The 17,385-nt window shown below is 33.9% G+C and overlaps 1 protein-coding gene across 20 annotated transcripts in view; it reads left to right on the forward strand.

Annotated features, from left to right (window-relative positions):
- CSNK1G3 (casein kinase 1 gamma 3) overlaps window positions 1–17,385 on the forward strand; it is a 105,996-nt gene that overhangs the window by 59,777 nt on the left and 28,834 nt on the right. For all 20 annotated transcript variants that reach the window (XM_055387436.2, XM_031011101.3, XM_055387437.2 and 17 more), the window contains 2 exons: window positions 2,666–2,814; window positions 5,013–5,247. In XM_055387436.2, coding sequence (XP_055243411.1) covers window positions 2,666–2,814; window positions 5,013–5,247 — 384 coding nt within the window. The remainder of the gene's footprint in view (window positions 1–2,665; window positions 2,815–5,012; window positions 5,248–17,385) is intronic.

A 17,385-nucleotide genomic window follows, 5' to 3' on the forward strand; every position in this document is an offset into this window, starting at 1 on the left:
TCTGGTTTCCATGCACCCTGCATATCAGAAGTAACAAACTGGAGTGGAATAAGTTATTAGAGATTGTTAAATTGAGAGGATGTAAATTCACAACTTTCAGTGGCAGAGAGGGGGAAGAAGCATTATGGAAAGAATTTTCAAAGCTTAGTAGCTGAGAGCTATCGATGTTGTGGTAGCTGAGAGCTGTCTGTAAATCTTAATTGCATCTCCAGCTTCTTAATATATATAGCATTGTAAAAGCAGGATTTTAGAGTTGGAATAAACTTAACAAGCCTCTCATTCCCTGTTTCTGAACCTTTTCTCCACCTTTACACATGTGAGGGGTAGATATGACAAATACATCTAAGAGTGGCTGTGGTAGGAGTGTCTTTGATTCCCAGTAGCAAGAGGAGATGGGACAAGCGTGTGTGATGTGTGTGTGTTTGCAGGGGGTGGTGATATATACACATTGGGGTGTATCTGAATCTCCATTTCTGGGGAGGGCACCATGTATGCAGTTTGAATTTGTATCCATTCCTGCTATGATTACACTATCTTTTTTGTTTTGTTTTGTTTTGTTTTAGTTTTTTTTTTTTTTTTTTGAGAAGGAGTCTTGCTCTGTCGCCCAGGCTGGAGTGCAGTGGCGCAATCCCGGCTCACTGCAATCTCCGCCTCCTGGGTTCAAGCGATTCTCCTACCTCAGCCTCCCGAGTAGCTGGGACTACAGTGATTACACTAGCTTACATTCCCACCTGCAGATGTTCTGCTGCCTCACTCATATTCATATCTGAGAAATACTTGTCTTATCCAAATCACTAATATTATAATAGATAAGTAAACTGAGGCCCACTCGAGAGGTTGAATGACAAGCTAGCCACACAGCTGATGAATATTAGGTTAGACTAAGAATGTAGTTTTCTTGGTTTTTAGTTCAGTGTTTTCTGTTCTGTCCTGCAATGATTTATATTCAAAATAATAGGGTAAATAATAATAATGTTATATTTAAAAAACGTTTTATTAAAAATAATGAGAAGTTTTCATTAGATTTGTTTTCTCTTTCAATATACTGAAAAAAAATCACTTGGAAGTAAAACTGAGACATTTGTGGTGGAAGAAGTTCATTTTTTCATGCTAATAGATAAATGCAGTGTTAAGTGTCAAACTAAATAATAGGGAGACTGTCTAAAAGAAAATGATAGTTATTTAGGAGTGGGCATTACAATGGGAATATATGTGAGTATATTCAGGGAGGTAAAGGAAGACAAGAGTTTTTAAAGGAAAAATGAGGAGGGTCACATAAGTTGTTTTAAGAGAGTTACCCTTGGCTACAAGGATCATTAACAAGAATGGCGTCAGTCCGAAGTTGGACAGGCAGTTCCTGGGCAGATGTCCTCGCAGAGTAATTTTTTGTAAGGTTGTGGTGGCTTTTGTTCCAGGTTGTGGTTTTTGCAGTCTTTTGTGGTAGTTCTTCTTATGAGGCATATATATATATGTGTGAGAACCCTCCCTTCATCTCCTTCCCTAGCTCTGTTTGTCAGGGTTTTAATACAAGTGACTCTGTTTTGATTCTGACAACTTCCATATAAAGTAAATTGATCACTTACATTTCAGTTTATTGGGAGTCTGTTAGTTCTGAAAATAAAATACAGATGACTTCATATTTGGAGTTTGTATTATTCAGACTTCATATTTGGAGTTTGTATTATTCTATATAGCTTCATAATGAATTATTACTATCTCTTACTGGCTTAAGATGAAAGACTATTATCTCACAATTTCTATGGGTCAGGAATACGGGCATGGCTTAGCTGGGTCTTCTGTTTAGAGTCTTACCATGTGGAAATTAAGGTGTAAGCCGGGACTGCAATCTTACATGAGCCTCAGTGCTCTCTTCCAAGTTCACTGATTCTTGTCAGAATTCAATTCCTCATGGCAATAGAACTGTGGCCCTTACTTCCTCGAGGATTCTTATCTGGCATGTGGCTCCCTCCACTGCATGGTGGTTTGCTACTTTAAGGCCAGCAGGAGAGTTTCTCTGCTGTTTCCAATATCTCTGACTTCTAGACTGTCTTTTTGAAGTCTCACCTGAATAGGTCAGGTCCACCAGGATTCTCTTCCTTCTGATCAACTTACAGTCAACTGATAGGAGCCTTAATTACATTTGCCATATAAGTTAGCCTCGTCACAATAGTGAGATCCCAGGAATCATGCTCACATTCAAAGGGAGGGGTTTATACAAGGTGTATAAGCCAGAGGATGGGAATCTTGACAGTGGTGATCTTAGCAGTATGCCTGTCACATGGTTATTAAAGCCAGTAGTGACTCTCTTTTCAGTAGAACTGGAATCTTTCCAATGTGCTAAGCCTTTCTCCAGGCCATGGAAATATAAAGCTAAAAAGCCCAGCTTTTGTCCAGTAATAAGGTGGTAGAGAGAAACAATGAAGTACTGTTTATAATGTAATTCAGTCATGCAGCTGCAATAGAGGTGTATCCAGACTACAATGTGAACATCAAAGAGAAGGTATTGGGAGGTTGGGAGGTTTGGTCAGGAAAAGTATGTATCTGGAAAAAGTGATAGTACTGCTTTAGTTCTTGAAACTATAAAATTTTAAATATCAGTTTTTAAGAGGAAAACCTTAGTATTTAAGATGATGAAATTATTAAATGAGTATTTCTTTTCCCCCAGATGGTATACCTCAAGTTTACTATTTCGGCCCTTGTGGTAAATACAATGCTATGGTGCTGGAACTGCTGGGACCTAGTTTAGAAGACTTGTTTGACTTGTGTGACAGAACATTTTCTCTTAAAACAGTTCTCATGATAGCTATACAACTGGTAAGTAAAATAAGGTATTTGAAGTTGTTTGAACAATTACATGGTTGTTGGTCACAAATTCATATTAAAAGTTTAAAGTTCTGTGATATTGTCTTACAGAGCATTTGACCTAATACAAATGTTTCTACTTTTCATGTTGTCTTTCTGGGATCCATGTAACTTAAAATAACTGAGTCAAGTATATTTTATTTGTATAAAAACTAATAATTGCTTTAAGATCAAAATGCTTAGTTTGCAAATTAAGTTGTTGCTAGCCATTTCTTCATATAAAAGATGATTACTTCAAAAGAGAACCCTCAGAAACATAGTTTTTTTTTTTTTTTTTTTTTTTTTTGAGACGGAGTCTTGCTTTGTTGTCCAGGCCAGAGAGCGGTGGCGAGATCTTGGCTCACTGCAACCTCCGCCTCCCGGGTTCAAGCAATTCTCCTGCCTCAGCCTCCCAAGTAGCTGGGACAACAGGTGCATGCCACTACGCCCGACCAATTTTTTGTATTTTTTGTAGAGACAGGGTTTCACCATGTTAGTCAGGATGGTCTCGATCTCCTGACCTTGTGATCCGCCCGCCTTGGCCTTCCAAAGTTCTGGGATTACAGGCGTGAGCCACTGTGCCCGGCCAGAAAAATGGATTCCTAATTTTGGTAATAGACTTTATGACCTGGAAAAACAACAGGCAGACTAATGAGAGAGTCTTGATAAACTACTTAGACTTCAGGGAATCCGTTGGATAACAATTAGAGAGTGATTTTAAGGCAGTTTCGAAATAAATGCCAATAGAAGTGTGCTGCAGAAGTCTTAAAATTGTTTTTATTCATTGACTCATTAATTCTACTTCTACAAATTTATCCTATGGATGTTTTCATAGGTACTGAAAGCTTTATATGAAAGGATGTTTATAATAAAAAAAGGAGAAGCAACCCAAATATGCAGAAATAACAGGGTTAGTTGAATAAATTAATATCCAGAGGAAAATATGCAGCTGTTAAAAAGTGCATATTAAAGATTGTTTCATAGACTAGGTGTGGTGGCTTGTGCCTGTAATCCCAGCACTTTGGGGAGGCTGAGGCTAGAGGATCACTTGAGCCCAGGAGTTCAAGATCAATCTGGGCAACATAGTGTGACTCTGTCTCTACAAAAATAAAAAAAAAAAAAAAAAATAAGCCAGGTGTGGTGGTGTGCTTGTGTAGTCCCAGCTGCTGAGGAGGTTGAGGCAAGAGGATTGCTTGAGCCCGGAGGTTAAAGGTTGAAGCTGCAGTGAGCTATGTGTTCCATTCTGGGTGGCAGAGTGAGACCCTGTCCCCGCCCCCACACACAAAACATCAAAAAACCAACTGCCCCCAAACAAAACAAAGAATATTTCATGACCTTGCAAATGCTCATATCATTAATTAAGAATATGTAGACATAGAATATTGTACATTATATGCTGCAAAGTTTGTTAAACAAACTAGAATGGCCTGTGTAACCATATGTTTACATTGCATTGTTAACCATGATTATCACTAAATGAAGCAGTTTTATTTTCTTATTTGTAATACTCTATTTTATGACAGTTTGTACAATGAACATTGAGAATCTGTAAAATAATTAACAAAAATGAGCTATATTATTAATATTAGAGTTGGATTTCAGACTTTTCTAGCTTTGTGATCTTTCTAGCTTCAAGAGTAATCATTTTTAAATGTTTAATACCTAGGAAAAAGTAAAGGAAACATGTTATGAAAAAGAAAAAGATACTGAATAGTGCTGTTGTTTTTACTTAATAGTTTAGACTCTTAAGTTTCTTTAATATACTTGTAAAAGTTGCTTGATTATTGAACTGATAAGGAAGACCATATTGCAATGTTTTGCATATGTCTGCTTATACTTTTGGGTTCAAGGTCTTATATCAATGTGGCTTTTTGATTTTATGAAGTAGCATCCTCTGAAAGTGTTCATTGAATCAGGCTTACTGATATGAAAGGAATTCGTAAAATTCAAATACTCTCGTTTAGCAGTGACCATAACAGTAAAGGCAAAGATTTTAAATTGCAATTTGCTATGTGAAGAATGATAGGCTGACATCATTTTACTTTTAAAGGGTTGAAACAATTTCTGATTTATTTCTTTTGTATGTTTTCATTCTGTCTTGCCTTTATCATACTTGCTTAGGCTAGTCAAAGCCCAAAATAAAACTTCTCTTCTTTTTTTCTTAAACCAAGATTTCTCGCATGGAATATGTCCATTCAAAGAACTTGATATACAGAGATGTAAAACCTGAGAACTTCTTAATAGGACGACCAGGAAACAAAACCCAGCAAGTTATTCACATTATAGATTTTGGTTTGGCAAAGGAATATATTGATCCGGAGACAAAGAAACACATACCATACAGAGAACACAAGAGCCTTACAGGAACAGCTAGATATATGAGCATAAACACACATTTAGGAAAAGGTATGTGTACCTTTCGTAAGTATGGAAGTTTGAATTTAGCAGCTGTGCTAACACTGTGAGTTTTTATTTGTTATGGTTCAGTTTTTGCAGATTATAATAGCTTTTATTATAATTTTCATTTATCACATCTACCTAGAGTTTACTTTCACTTATATTTTAATAAAACTCTTTGAAAGTAAGTTACTATAGAGTAAATGAGTGACAGCTATCTTTACATTCACTGTATTTTTTGTATTTATATAACTTGAAGTGTTCAACTTTGATACAGTTATGGGGATGCATATAATTATTTCTCTTACAAAATATGAGAGAATACCAAATTTTAACTGAATTCAGTGCATGTGGAAATTTTGGATTGAGACCATAGCTCTCCAATATGGCTAGCCACAGAAATAGCAACTAGCCTAATAAGTATAATGCTTACAGCATATACCTTAGAGGTGGGCAGAGCTGGCTTACCTGTATGCTAACTATGACTTCGGACAAGTTTAACCTTTTTAAGGGGTTTCTTATTGGTAAAAAGAGTAAAACAATATCAACTTCACAGGATTTTTTATAGCATTCTTCCTTCACCCAGATTCATATTTATCATATCCTTAAATCATTTTCATCTGGAACAGTTCCTCAGTCGTTTGTTATGGCTCATGACCTTAATATTTTTTAGGAGCACAGGCTATTTTATAGGATATCTCCAATTTGGGTCTGTTATTTCTTTTTGACTAGATTTGGGTAGGCATTTTGAGCACAAATATCACAGAAGTGATGTGTTCTTAGTGCATCATGTTGGCATAACTTGCTTGGATGATATCTGCCAAATTTCTCTACTGAAAAGTTTCTTGTAGTTAGATTTTGGGATTATGTAAACATGTTGTTCCTCATCAGATTTTTGCCCTCTAGATTTAGCATCCATTGATGATTTTCTAACTCCATTATTTCTAATATTTACATTTCCTTATTTGTCAGTTGATATTCTAATGTCAGCAGAAGCTTTACCTTCTCCCCCAGTTATTGACTTATGTCTATATGAACTTATTAATTCTTATCTTATTTAATGTAATGTATTGAATGCATTATCATTATTTATTTTGATAGCCAAAGGGTTCCAGATTTGGCCACCGGTTGCTCCTTCAAGCTGGCTTCTCTGTCCTTTTGACATGTTCTCATGAATCTTTGAGTACTTTCTTTCTTTTGGTGCAGCAAGTTCTTATAAACAAACTCATCTTGCAGTTTCTCTTCTGCAGCCCCATAATCAGTCCTTTTCTCCAAGAAGTTCTGAATCCTTTTATTGGATAATGGTATTTAGAAACCAAGATTTGGCCACTGGGTATGCTCATTACTGTGGTTATGTTGTTACTGCCAGGCCCTTTCTGCAGCAGAACTAGGAAATGTTTGTGCATATATGTATATACATACACACATAGAAATATGCCTACATATATACATATATATATACACACACACAGACATACGTTAATATCTGTTAAAAATTTTGAGTTTATACTGATACACTTTTAATTTCAGTCTGTCAGTACAAAATAGTATTTCCCTTTTCTATATTTGTAATTCCCATCCCTTTTCCATATTTGTATCTTTTTTTTTTAACAGTGAGAAATCTGGCTATCACTACTTATAATATATTTACTTGTTTTTAAAAGCTGAGGATACTCAGAAAGTAGTTTCAGATTGCCAAATGATACCACTTTATATAGCAAGTCTAATAGAATTATAACATTTGTAATTCTTATTTTATTGAAGAGTTTTTTTTTATTGAAGTAAAATTTACATTGGGTAAAATATACAACATTTGATTATATAATTTGTGAGTATTGATGAATGTGCATACTATGTAACCCACACACTATCAAGATTTAGAACACTATCATTATCCTATAGACTTCCATTTTACCCATCTTAGTCATTCCCCTCCTTTTCTAGAAGCAATCTGATTTCTATCACAACAGATGAGTTTTGCTGATTCTATTACTTAATATAAATAGAAGCATCCAACTTCTTTTGGTTGGTATAATGTCTTTAAGATTCATTTATGTTGTTGCAAGTATCAGTAGTTTATTCTTTTTAATGCCAAGTAATATTCCATTGCATAAACATATCACAAACTGCTTATCCATTTGAATGTTGATGGATATTTGGGTTAAGTTTTTGACTTATGAATAAAACTTGTATAATATTCTTACAAATCTTTTTGTGGGCATATTTTTCAGTTTGGTCCTATGGCAGATATTATTTAACTTTATAAGAAACTGCCTGTCTGTTCTCAGGAGTGTTCATACCTTTTTTTATTTCCACCAGTAATGAATGAGAATTTTGTTTGTTTCATATTCTTGACAACATTTAGAGTTGTCAGTCTTTTTCATTGTAGCTATTATAGTGGCCAAGGGGTAGTCTTTTAATTCCTTGTGATTATTGTTTCTGAGATCTGTTTCATGTATTTATTGGCTATTTGTATATCTTCTTTTGAAAAGTGTGTGTCATTTCATTGTTAATTTACAGAGTTCTTTATATATTCTGGGTATAATTATTTTGTCATATATATGCATTGTGAGTAATTTCTTTCAGTCTTTGCTTGCCTATTCATTTTCTTAATGGTATCTTTTGATGAGCAGAACTGTTAAATATTTTTGAAGTCTAGTTTATCAGTTTTTTTGTTTATGGTTATTGCCTTTTGAATTCTAACAAATCTTTACCTTCATGTAATAAAGTAAACAAATCTTTACCTTCATGTAATAAGGTAAACAAGTCTTTACCTTCATTACATTTTATGCTTTCTTCTAGAAGCTTTATAGTTTTAGCCTTTTATATCTGTGCTCCATCAGAATTGATTTTTTATATGATGTGAGATAGGGGTTGAGGTTCTTTCTATGATATTGTATTCTTTCTTACTGAATTACCTTAGTGTGTTTCTTAAAAAGTCAATTCTAGATTATATTTGCCACATTCAGTATTCATATCAGAGAAAGTACAAACTTAATTATCTGCTTTTAGATATTATTCTGCTTTCAGATACTATTAGACATCTTACAACAGATAGACAGAAATGTTAACCAATCAGTATATATCCATCACTGCTGCTCAAAAGTACCTTCAAATATACAGTCACAGATTTGGACAGAATCTTGGAGGTCGTCTAATCCAACTTTCAGATCCTGATCTTAGCTTTTCCTCTAAACATTCTCCCCAGCTTTAGCTACTCTATAGAGCATGTCCCTGCTCTGCCTCTCAATCATAGCTCAATAGGATGTGGCGTCTTTCCTAACAGCTGACCTGACGTTAGGCTTATGGTATTTTTTTCTTTTCAGACATCTGAAATGCCTGAAAAATGTAAATTTGCTGTGTTTTTTTTTTTTTAAGAAAAGTAAGTTTCAAATATTTAAAATTATGAAACACAAGTTTTATTCAGTTAATATGTTCAGGGAGTAGCTTTCAATAGCTGACTTTCCTGGTAGACTTAAAAATATGATTGGGTAGCTATACAACTTTTTGGGGTTGTGACTTCAATTAAAACCAAGCACACCTATATTTATTTACAGGTTCAGTGTCTGTGAGAAATTTTCATTTTACGGGAGTGGTTAACAGACTATTTTATAACAACTAACAAAGGTTCACCACTATTTTATTGTGAGACATGAAGTCACAACTTCCTTAGGGCCTAATGTTCCTTATCTGAACAATGGTAAATGTAACAGCATTCTATTTGTAGAAATGGCGAAGTGAGTGTGATATGTTTGTCATTGTTAGGAAAAGTCATCAGTACCTGGGAAATGAGATTTAACTATTATAATAATCTCTCTTTACTCCTCTTTCAGGAATAAAATAAAAATGTATTTATTTGGCAGGTATAGCAAACAACAAATGCTTAATGTTTACTTTTCCCCATTTATAAACACTCTGCTTCTCAGTTTTCATGTAAAACTCAGGAGTAGGTGGGTAATATTAACAGATAAAAAATTTTGTTTCTAAGATTACATGAATTCCTATTTAAAAAATTAAGAGTAAGGTAATATGAGTTTGGATGCTGAGGAATTAAAGCAGTTGGCAAATTGCGATGCCTTTGGATATGGAATACATAGTGGTGTTTTAAGTTTAGAGTACTTGGTTTTGTGAGGAGTCAGGAAGAGATAAAGAAGGAAAAGGAGCAGAGAAAACATGACCTTTTAATGTGATTTTAATTTGTGCATATCTTATTTCTGCCCTCCCTGCTTTGCCTGGATCTTGGTGATTACTTTTAAAGCCTTATTCATTCACCCATCTTTCCATCCATTCATTCATTCTTAGGCACTCAAGGACTTCTTGCTCACATGAACTTTTCAAAATAGAGAGTTTGGTCAAAGGAACATTATATGGGTTTGTAAGTATTTTTCCTTTTTGGAGACTGACACTATCTTAGACTTAAAAAGGAAAAAGATGTTCCTAATATAATAATATAGAAGAATAGTGTAAAATCACATAATAGGAATTAACATTTTATTCTTGTAGTATCTGTTGATCTTAACTAGGTTATTTATGTTCAGAAGGCAGACGTTGCAGTTCACATTTATACCTTTCTTATAGCTGCTTAAGTCTCTGTCCAAGATGCAATCTTGATAAAGCTTTGTGTTACAGATGTGGATTTCCATGTGTCCTTGCATGAAAACTTTCTTTAGTGTTGTCATATTGAATTGTTACTTTTGTGTCACATTTGATCAAGTGTCTGCTTTTTAATATCTTTTTAAAGACTTTTGTCAGCTGCCTTGAACCTCATAATCTTCCTTTGGATGACTATTTTTCCCTTTTATGTCTTCTCTTGTTGAAGTCATTTGATATTAAGTAAATAATGTCTATTTCTCTTTGGTGAGTAGTCTTGAAATAAAAATCAAATCTTTTATTTTTAAATTTTTATTGATTATTCAAGAATAAAAAAACTAGGATTTGAGGGATAAGTTGGGAGTTGCTTTGTAAGTGTTAATAGAAGAATGTTTCAAGCTTCTAAGTGGTAAGTTCTCTGAATAGGAGAGAAGGAACCACAGAATTATGGTGTTCCAAAAATGCCTTCTTTCTGTGCTATCATTCTGTGGTGTGATTCATATAATTTAATTTCTAGGTTAATTGTCCCAGTTTCTGAGGCCTGCTCTTTAAGCTTCTCACACAGGTTTTTTGCAGTTTAAAAACATGTATTTACATTTTATAATTATATTTTAACAGTTTAAAATGTATTATATAATTTTTTGTTAGAGTATAATGAACATAATTGATATTTTCTTGATGTTTCAGGGTATAGTTTTTTTATATGATTACTATTATATACAAATATTCTGAAGATCAGTTGGAGAAGGTTAGGATGGATATCTTTATCTAAATAAATTTGGAGACAATTTTATTTATACTTTGTAATAGATTCTCTTTTTGTTTTTTGGGTTTTTTTTTTTTTTTTTGGCCTTCACCTGTGTAATCCCTTACTTTTTGATAGTGTGTGTAGTATAGCTACTGCTGGCAACACTTTGCTTTTCTCTACCTTTGATTTACTCCTTTTGACCTTGTCACCAAACTTACAAGAATTATGTCTAAATTAAGAGAACTAGATTTCAAGAGAACTTTAGGAATTAAGTGAATGCATGTACTGGGTTCAGTTGCACAGAAAACTTTTTCTAAGTTTTGTTTATATTACTAGATTAGGTGTTTAGATTAGTGAACTGTTCCTGTGTATTGTCTTGCATAATTGTGTTTTGTTCTTTTCCTTTTTAGGTTTGTTTTCTCTTTTTTTTTAAAAAAAAATCCTTGTTATATAATTTTGAAAACTGAGCTCAATGAATCTTGAGGAAGATGTATTTTTGTTTTTTTTAGGGTAGTGCCAACTAAAGTAACTTTTAATATTTAGGAAGGAAATATAGTGAACCTTTTCTTCCTTGTAGTAGATAATTTTTATCTTTTTTTTACTTATAAGAAATGATTTAAACTTTATTCGGGGGGAATTTTTGTTGTTTGAGCTGTCTTCTTTGTCTTCTCATGTCTGTACTTAGCTTAGCCAACATGTCTTTTGGCCTCATTGTTTTTCATTATGGTAGAAAATGCAGTAGTAAGTTTATTTTTGCAAATACATGCATGTATCATAGAAAAGTTCCTGCTTCTGTGTGAGGCATCGATAAATTTGAGTTAACGAAAAAGGGAAATTTTTTTTGCTGAAAATTGAATTGAAATTTCAATTGAAATGGAAACAGTGCTAGGCAAGTGAGGAATGAAATCTGATTTAAAAAAAGAAAAATAAATAATGTTGAGATATAAGAGTAGAATTTTTAAATAGAAAAGCATTGCAGAAGGTTTCCAATCAACATTGATTAAGTGATGAAATGCTTTCCAAAATGAAAAAAATGCAGACAAGTGGGCTGAAATCTTGCCCTCCACTTATTAGGTACCTAGTTTTGAAGTAGTCGCTTAATCTTTCTGAGCTTTACTTTCCTTATTTGGGATTACAAATAACTGTTTTCAGTGTAGCTGTAATTTTGAAAGATAGTATATATGAAACATGGACACAGACTCTTAATACGTGTTGATTATTTTTTTATGGTGCATATATTCCTGAAGAGGAAAATTTTAATTGACTTTTTATGTACCTTTTTAATTGGTTTCAAGACCTATTTAAAATAATCTTTAATGATACCTATTTTAAAGAAAAATAATCACTTTCTGGTTTCCTTAGGTGCTCATAGCAAGAGTTCTTATAATGATTCTTGGCCTTGTGGAAAAACATTCACTTTCAAACAGGCCTTTGTAGTTAAGTGCTTTAAAAAATGTGAACAGGGTTTAATAAGGGCCAGATTACTGTTGGGAGATTTTTTTCATGTAAAAGAACTGTTAAAGACCCTAGGGGGTGTTCTTTAGTTACTGTGTTTCAAAGAGAAAGCCTTCCTGTGATTTCTGTAACTTACTACATGGTAAAATTTATTTCCAGATATGTCAGTTGGTGAAAGAACACAAAAAAAGGAATTATGAGGGTAAAGAGCATTTCAGACTGAGTTTCAGTAATAGATTTGTTTTACTAGCTAATATTTATGGCTTGAATTTTGAAATGCTTTGTGGGTTATGAGACTAATACTGTTCTCTGATAGAACCACGTAGGCGGGATCACCTTATGACTGTGGCTTATTGGCACTATGTGACTAAAGCTTCCCCTTGGATAGAATTCAAAGAGGAAGTGCCTTTTATATTGAGTTCCTCTCCTTAACAGAGCATCTTACTGTAGGGCTCAGCATACTTTTACATGTATAGTATTTTAAGTTTTTTAAACTATATGCATATTATATATAGGTCTTGCATATGCATTGATAAATGTATCCCTATATATTTCCTGTTTTTTGATGCTGTTGTAAAGGTATTGGTTTTAAAATTCAATTTTCACTTGTTCATTGTGAGTATAGAAATCCAGTTTTTGTTTTTGTTTTTTGTTTTTTTTTGAGACTGAGTTTCGCTCTTGTTGCCCAGGCTGGAGTGCAATGGCGCGATCTTGGCTCACCACAACCTCCGCCTCCCAGATTCAAGCGATTCTCCTGCCTCAGCCTCCCGAGTAGCTGAGATTACAGGCATGTGCCACCATGCCCAGCTAATTTTTTTTTGTATTTTTAGTAGAGACAGGGTTTCTCTATGTTGGTCAGGCTGCTCTCGAACTCCCGACCTCAGGTGATCTGCCCGCCTCAGCCTCCCAAAGTGCTGGGATTACAGGCGTGAGCCACCGCGCCCAGCCCAGAAATCCAGTTGATTTTTATTTTTATTTTTTAGAGACAGGGTCTTGCTCTGTCACCCAGGCTGGAATGCAGTGGTGCAACCATGGCTCCCTGCAATGTCATCCTCCTAGGCTCAAGGAATCCTCCCACCTCAGCCTCCCTAGTAACGGACTACAGGTGCATGCCAACACACCCAGCCACCAGCTAATTAAAAAAAAAAAATTATTTTGTAAAGTTAGGGTTTCTCTATGTTGCCCAAGCTAGTCTTGAACTCCTGGTCTCAGGCTATCCACCTGGCTCGACCTCCCAAAAGTGCTGAGATTACAGGTGTGAGCCACCGAGCCTGGCCCCAGTTGATTTTTATGTATTAACGTTATATCCTGTAACCTTGCTAAAACTTACCTACTAGTTGTAATAGACCTTTTGTAGGTTATTTGGATTTTTCTACATATACAATCCTGTTGTCTGCAAAGAGCAATAGTTTTATTTCTTCATTTCCAATCTGAATATCTGTTAATTTTGTTTCTTTGCTTCTTTGTACTGGCAAGAACTTCCAGTACAATAATGAATAGAAAGGGTAAGAGTGGACATCTTTGTTCGTTCTTGATCTTAGGAGTGTCTTTTATCATTTAAGAATTATGTTAGTTGACATTTTCGTAGTTGTTGTCAGGATGAAGTTGCCTTGTAATTCCTAGTTTGCTGAGATTTTTTTAAAAATCATTAATACGTGTTGGATTTTGTCAACTGCTTTTTCTGTATGTGAGATGACAATATGATTTATATTTTATTCTATTAATTTGGTGAATTACATTGATTGATTTTTAAAAGTTAAACCAAACCTACATTCCTAGAATGAACCTTACTTAGTCATGAGGTATTATCTTTTTAAGGATTTCATATTTGGGTTTATGAGGAATATTTCTTATAGTTTCCTTTAATTGTAATGTCTTTATCTGTTGTTGGTAACAGGGTAATGCAGTGAGTTGGGAACTCTTCCAATCCTGGGTTTATGTAGAATTGGTGTTATTCTTTAACTGTTTAATAGGATTCAGTAGCAATGCTATCTGGATTGTATTTTGGGAAGTTTTTAAATAATAAATTTAATTTCTTTAATTGATGCAGAGCTATTCACTTTTTCTTCTTGAGGCAGTTTTAGTTATTAGTAGCTTTCAAGATATTTGTCCATTTCATATAAGTTGTTTAATTTATTGGGTTGTTTCGTAGTATTCTTTTATCATTCTTTTAATATCTGCGGGATCTGTTCTGATGCCTCTTCTGTTTCTTCTGTTATTGGTAATTTGTGTTTCTTTCTTTTAGCCTGCCAAGAGGATTAATGATTTTATTGAACTTTCCAATCCAGCTTTTGTTTTCATTGGTTTTCATTACTGATTGTCCATTGGTCATTGATTTCCTCATTTGTCATTATTTTGTCCTTCTGTTTATTTTGGGTGGTATTGATATGAAGGCAGATACAGATAAGTTGGTCAGAATACAGAGTCTGAAATAGACTTATACATAGATGGTCGATTGATTTTTGAGAATGGTGCAAAAGCAACTTGAGGGGAAAGGATAGTTTTGCCAAGAAACTATATGAGAGTAGCTAGATATCAGTATTGAAAAAAATATATCTAAATCCTTACTCCACACCAAAAGCAAAAAAAAATTACTTCAAAATGAGTAATAGGTTTAAATGTAGGAACCATAACTATAAAATTTCTAGAAGAAAAACAGGAGAAAATCTTTGTGATCTTGTGGGTAGAGATTTCCTAGATTGGACATCAAAAAGTATAGAAAATAAGAGGAAAAAACCCCTGATAAATTGGACTTCATCAAAATGTAAAATTTCTTTTAAACATACTCTTAAGAAAACAAAAAAATAGCAAGCTGTTTTCTTGAAGGGAAAAGGTATTGGCAAAACATATCTGAAAATAACTTGTATCCAGAATATACAAGGAACTATTACAACTTTTTAATAAGACAATCCAATTTTTTAAACGGTCAAACACATGAAATAAAGTTCAGTGTTAGTCACCAGTGAAATACAAATTAAGTCAGTTAATCCATACTTTGAAGTTTGCTTTTCTAAAAGGATTTATTACTGCTTATACTTCATAGCCACTAGCATGGCTAAAATTTAAAAGACCATACAAAGGTTGGACAGGTTTGCAACTGAAACTCCCATACATTGCTGGTAGAAATGTGAAATGACACAACCCCTTTGGAAAATTGTATAGAAGTTTTTTATAAAGTTAAACCTATACTTACAACATCATGTAGCAATCCCCCTTCTAGATATTAACCCAACATAAATGAAAATGTATGTCAACATAGACTAGTACAAGAAGAATGTTCATAACAGCTTTATTCACAATAGCCCCAAACTGGAACCTATTCAAATGTCTGTCAACAGATGAATAAACACATTGTAATGTACTACTCAGCATTAAAAAGTAATGAGCTATGGTTGCACATAGCAACATGGATAAATCCTGAAAACATAGTAAGTGAAAGAATTTGGACACGAATCTATACTGTATGATTCCATTCATGTGCACCTGTCTAATCTGTAGTGATGAAGGCAGATAAGTGGTTGCCTGAGGCTGATGGTATTGTGGGGGTTGGGGGAGAGTAATAGGCAAGAGACATTAGGAAACCTTTTGGAGCATTAGAAATGCCTCTTGATTGTGGTGGTAGTTATGCAGGTGTGTTTGTTGTTAAAACTTACCAAACTATACCCTTAGGACTACGAGAATCTAATGAAGTAAAATTTTCGTTATAAAAGTTATAACTAGTTTTTTTCATATTCTCATCCCCACTTTGATTAGTGGATGTAGATGGACTTTAAGGCCACTACTTATTTTGGAAAATTTGCTATTTTTAATAGCATATACTTACATTTTATAATAAAAAGTACAAGAAATAAAAAAACCTCTCCGTTATATCACATTTTTAGCATGCGAAATGGGAAGTTGAAATGTCTTCTCTAGTCTTCCAATCTTGTAGCCTTAATGACTGTCAATTTTGATGTATACTTCTGCAACTTGCAGTCTGATGGAAGTATATATATTGATTAAATAAAAACACAAACATAGTATCTTTAAATCATAACAAGTGTTATTGAAAACAAGTGTATTAGTCTGTTTTCATGCTGCTGCTGCTGATAAAGTTATACCTGAGACCGGGCAATTTACAAAAGAAAGAGGTTTAATGGACTTACAGTTCCATATGGCTGGGGAGGCCTCACAGTCACGGCAGAAGGCAAGGAGGAGCAAGTCACATTTCATGTGGATGGTGGCAGGCAAGGAGAGCTTGTGCAGGGAAACTCCTTATAAAACCATCAGGTCTCATAAGACTTATTCACTATCAGGAGAAAAGCATGGGAAAGACCTGCCCCCATGATTCAGTTACCTCCCACTGGGTCCCTCTCACAACGCATGGGAATTCAAGATGAGATTTGGGTGTGAACACAACCAAACCATATCAACAAGTATAGAATGTTTACACAGTAAAAATCAAAACCTTTTCTGACCCTTCATCCTAGTTCAGAGACATACTTTGAAAAGTTTGCTTTTCTGAAAGCATTAAGTACTGCCTAGATAGTGTGATTGTTCATGTGGATAAAACATCTTGCACATAAACAAACATCCTCTTATTAAAGTATTTTCTCATTGGTAGTTAGCATTTTGGTATTATTTTGAAACATCAAGAAATCTTAAATATTTAACTTCAGTGACAGAAAAATTGAAATATCATTCAGTCAGCAAGTATTTATAAGCATCTCCCTGAGCCTTAGTCTGTAATCTTTATTCACTTATGTGCTAAATGACATTTTGTTACAACAACTTGAAAATGACAGTTTGTTCAAGCAGTATTTTTTTGTGATAGTGAAGGGGTTATTAATGTTGGTATGTGTCAAACACAAGTTTTTCTTAAAATATTTACACACAATACTCCATAATCGTGTTTAATTTAATGGAGAGTATTTATCATGGAAGTTTTGTGCTCACATAACTTTAGGAAATGCAGGGTTGAAAAAGTTAAACATTTTAAATTCTAGACTTCTCAGAAGTTTTAATACGTTACCTTCTGAATCTTTAAGACAGAGCTGTAGTATACAGTGACTCTGACCATGGAACTCTTTTCCCTGTGGCCTGTACTTCCATGAATAGATATCTAAGCAGATAAATAAATCTCTAACAGCATCTAAAAATTATAATGGAATATTTTAAAGATGCTCAATAATCTTAATGTAAAAACATTATTTATATAGATATAATTTTATCGCTTATAGTTACTAGATCTGTATTTTGTATTTATATGTTGAACTTTTGGAAATTAATTTATACATAATGAAAGAACAAACTCTCCATTCTTCCATTCTTAACTGTTAGAGAAAAGTGAAATTTATATTTCTTTTGTATTTCAG

This window comes from Gorilla gorilla, chromosome 4 (genome assembly GCF_029281585.2).
Source record: "Gorilla gorilla gorilla isolate KB3781 chromosome 4, NHGRI_mGorGor1-v2.1_pri, whole genome shotgun sequence".
Classification (NCBI taxonomy): Eukaryota; Metazoa; Chordata; class Mammalia; order Primates; family Hominidae; genus Gorilla; species Gorilla gorilla.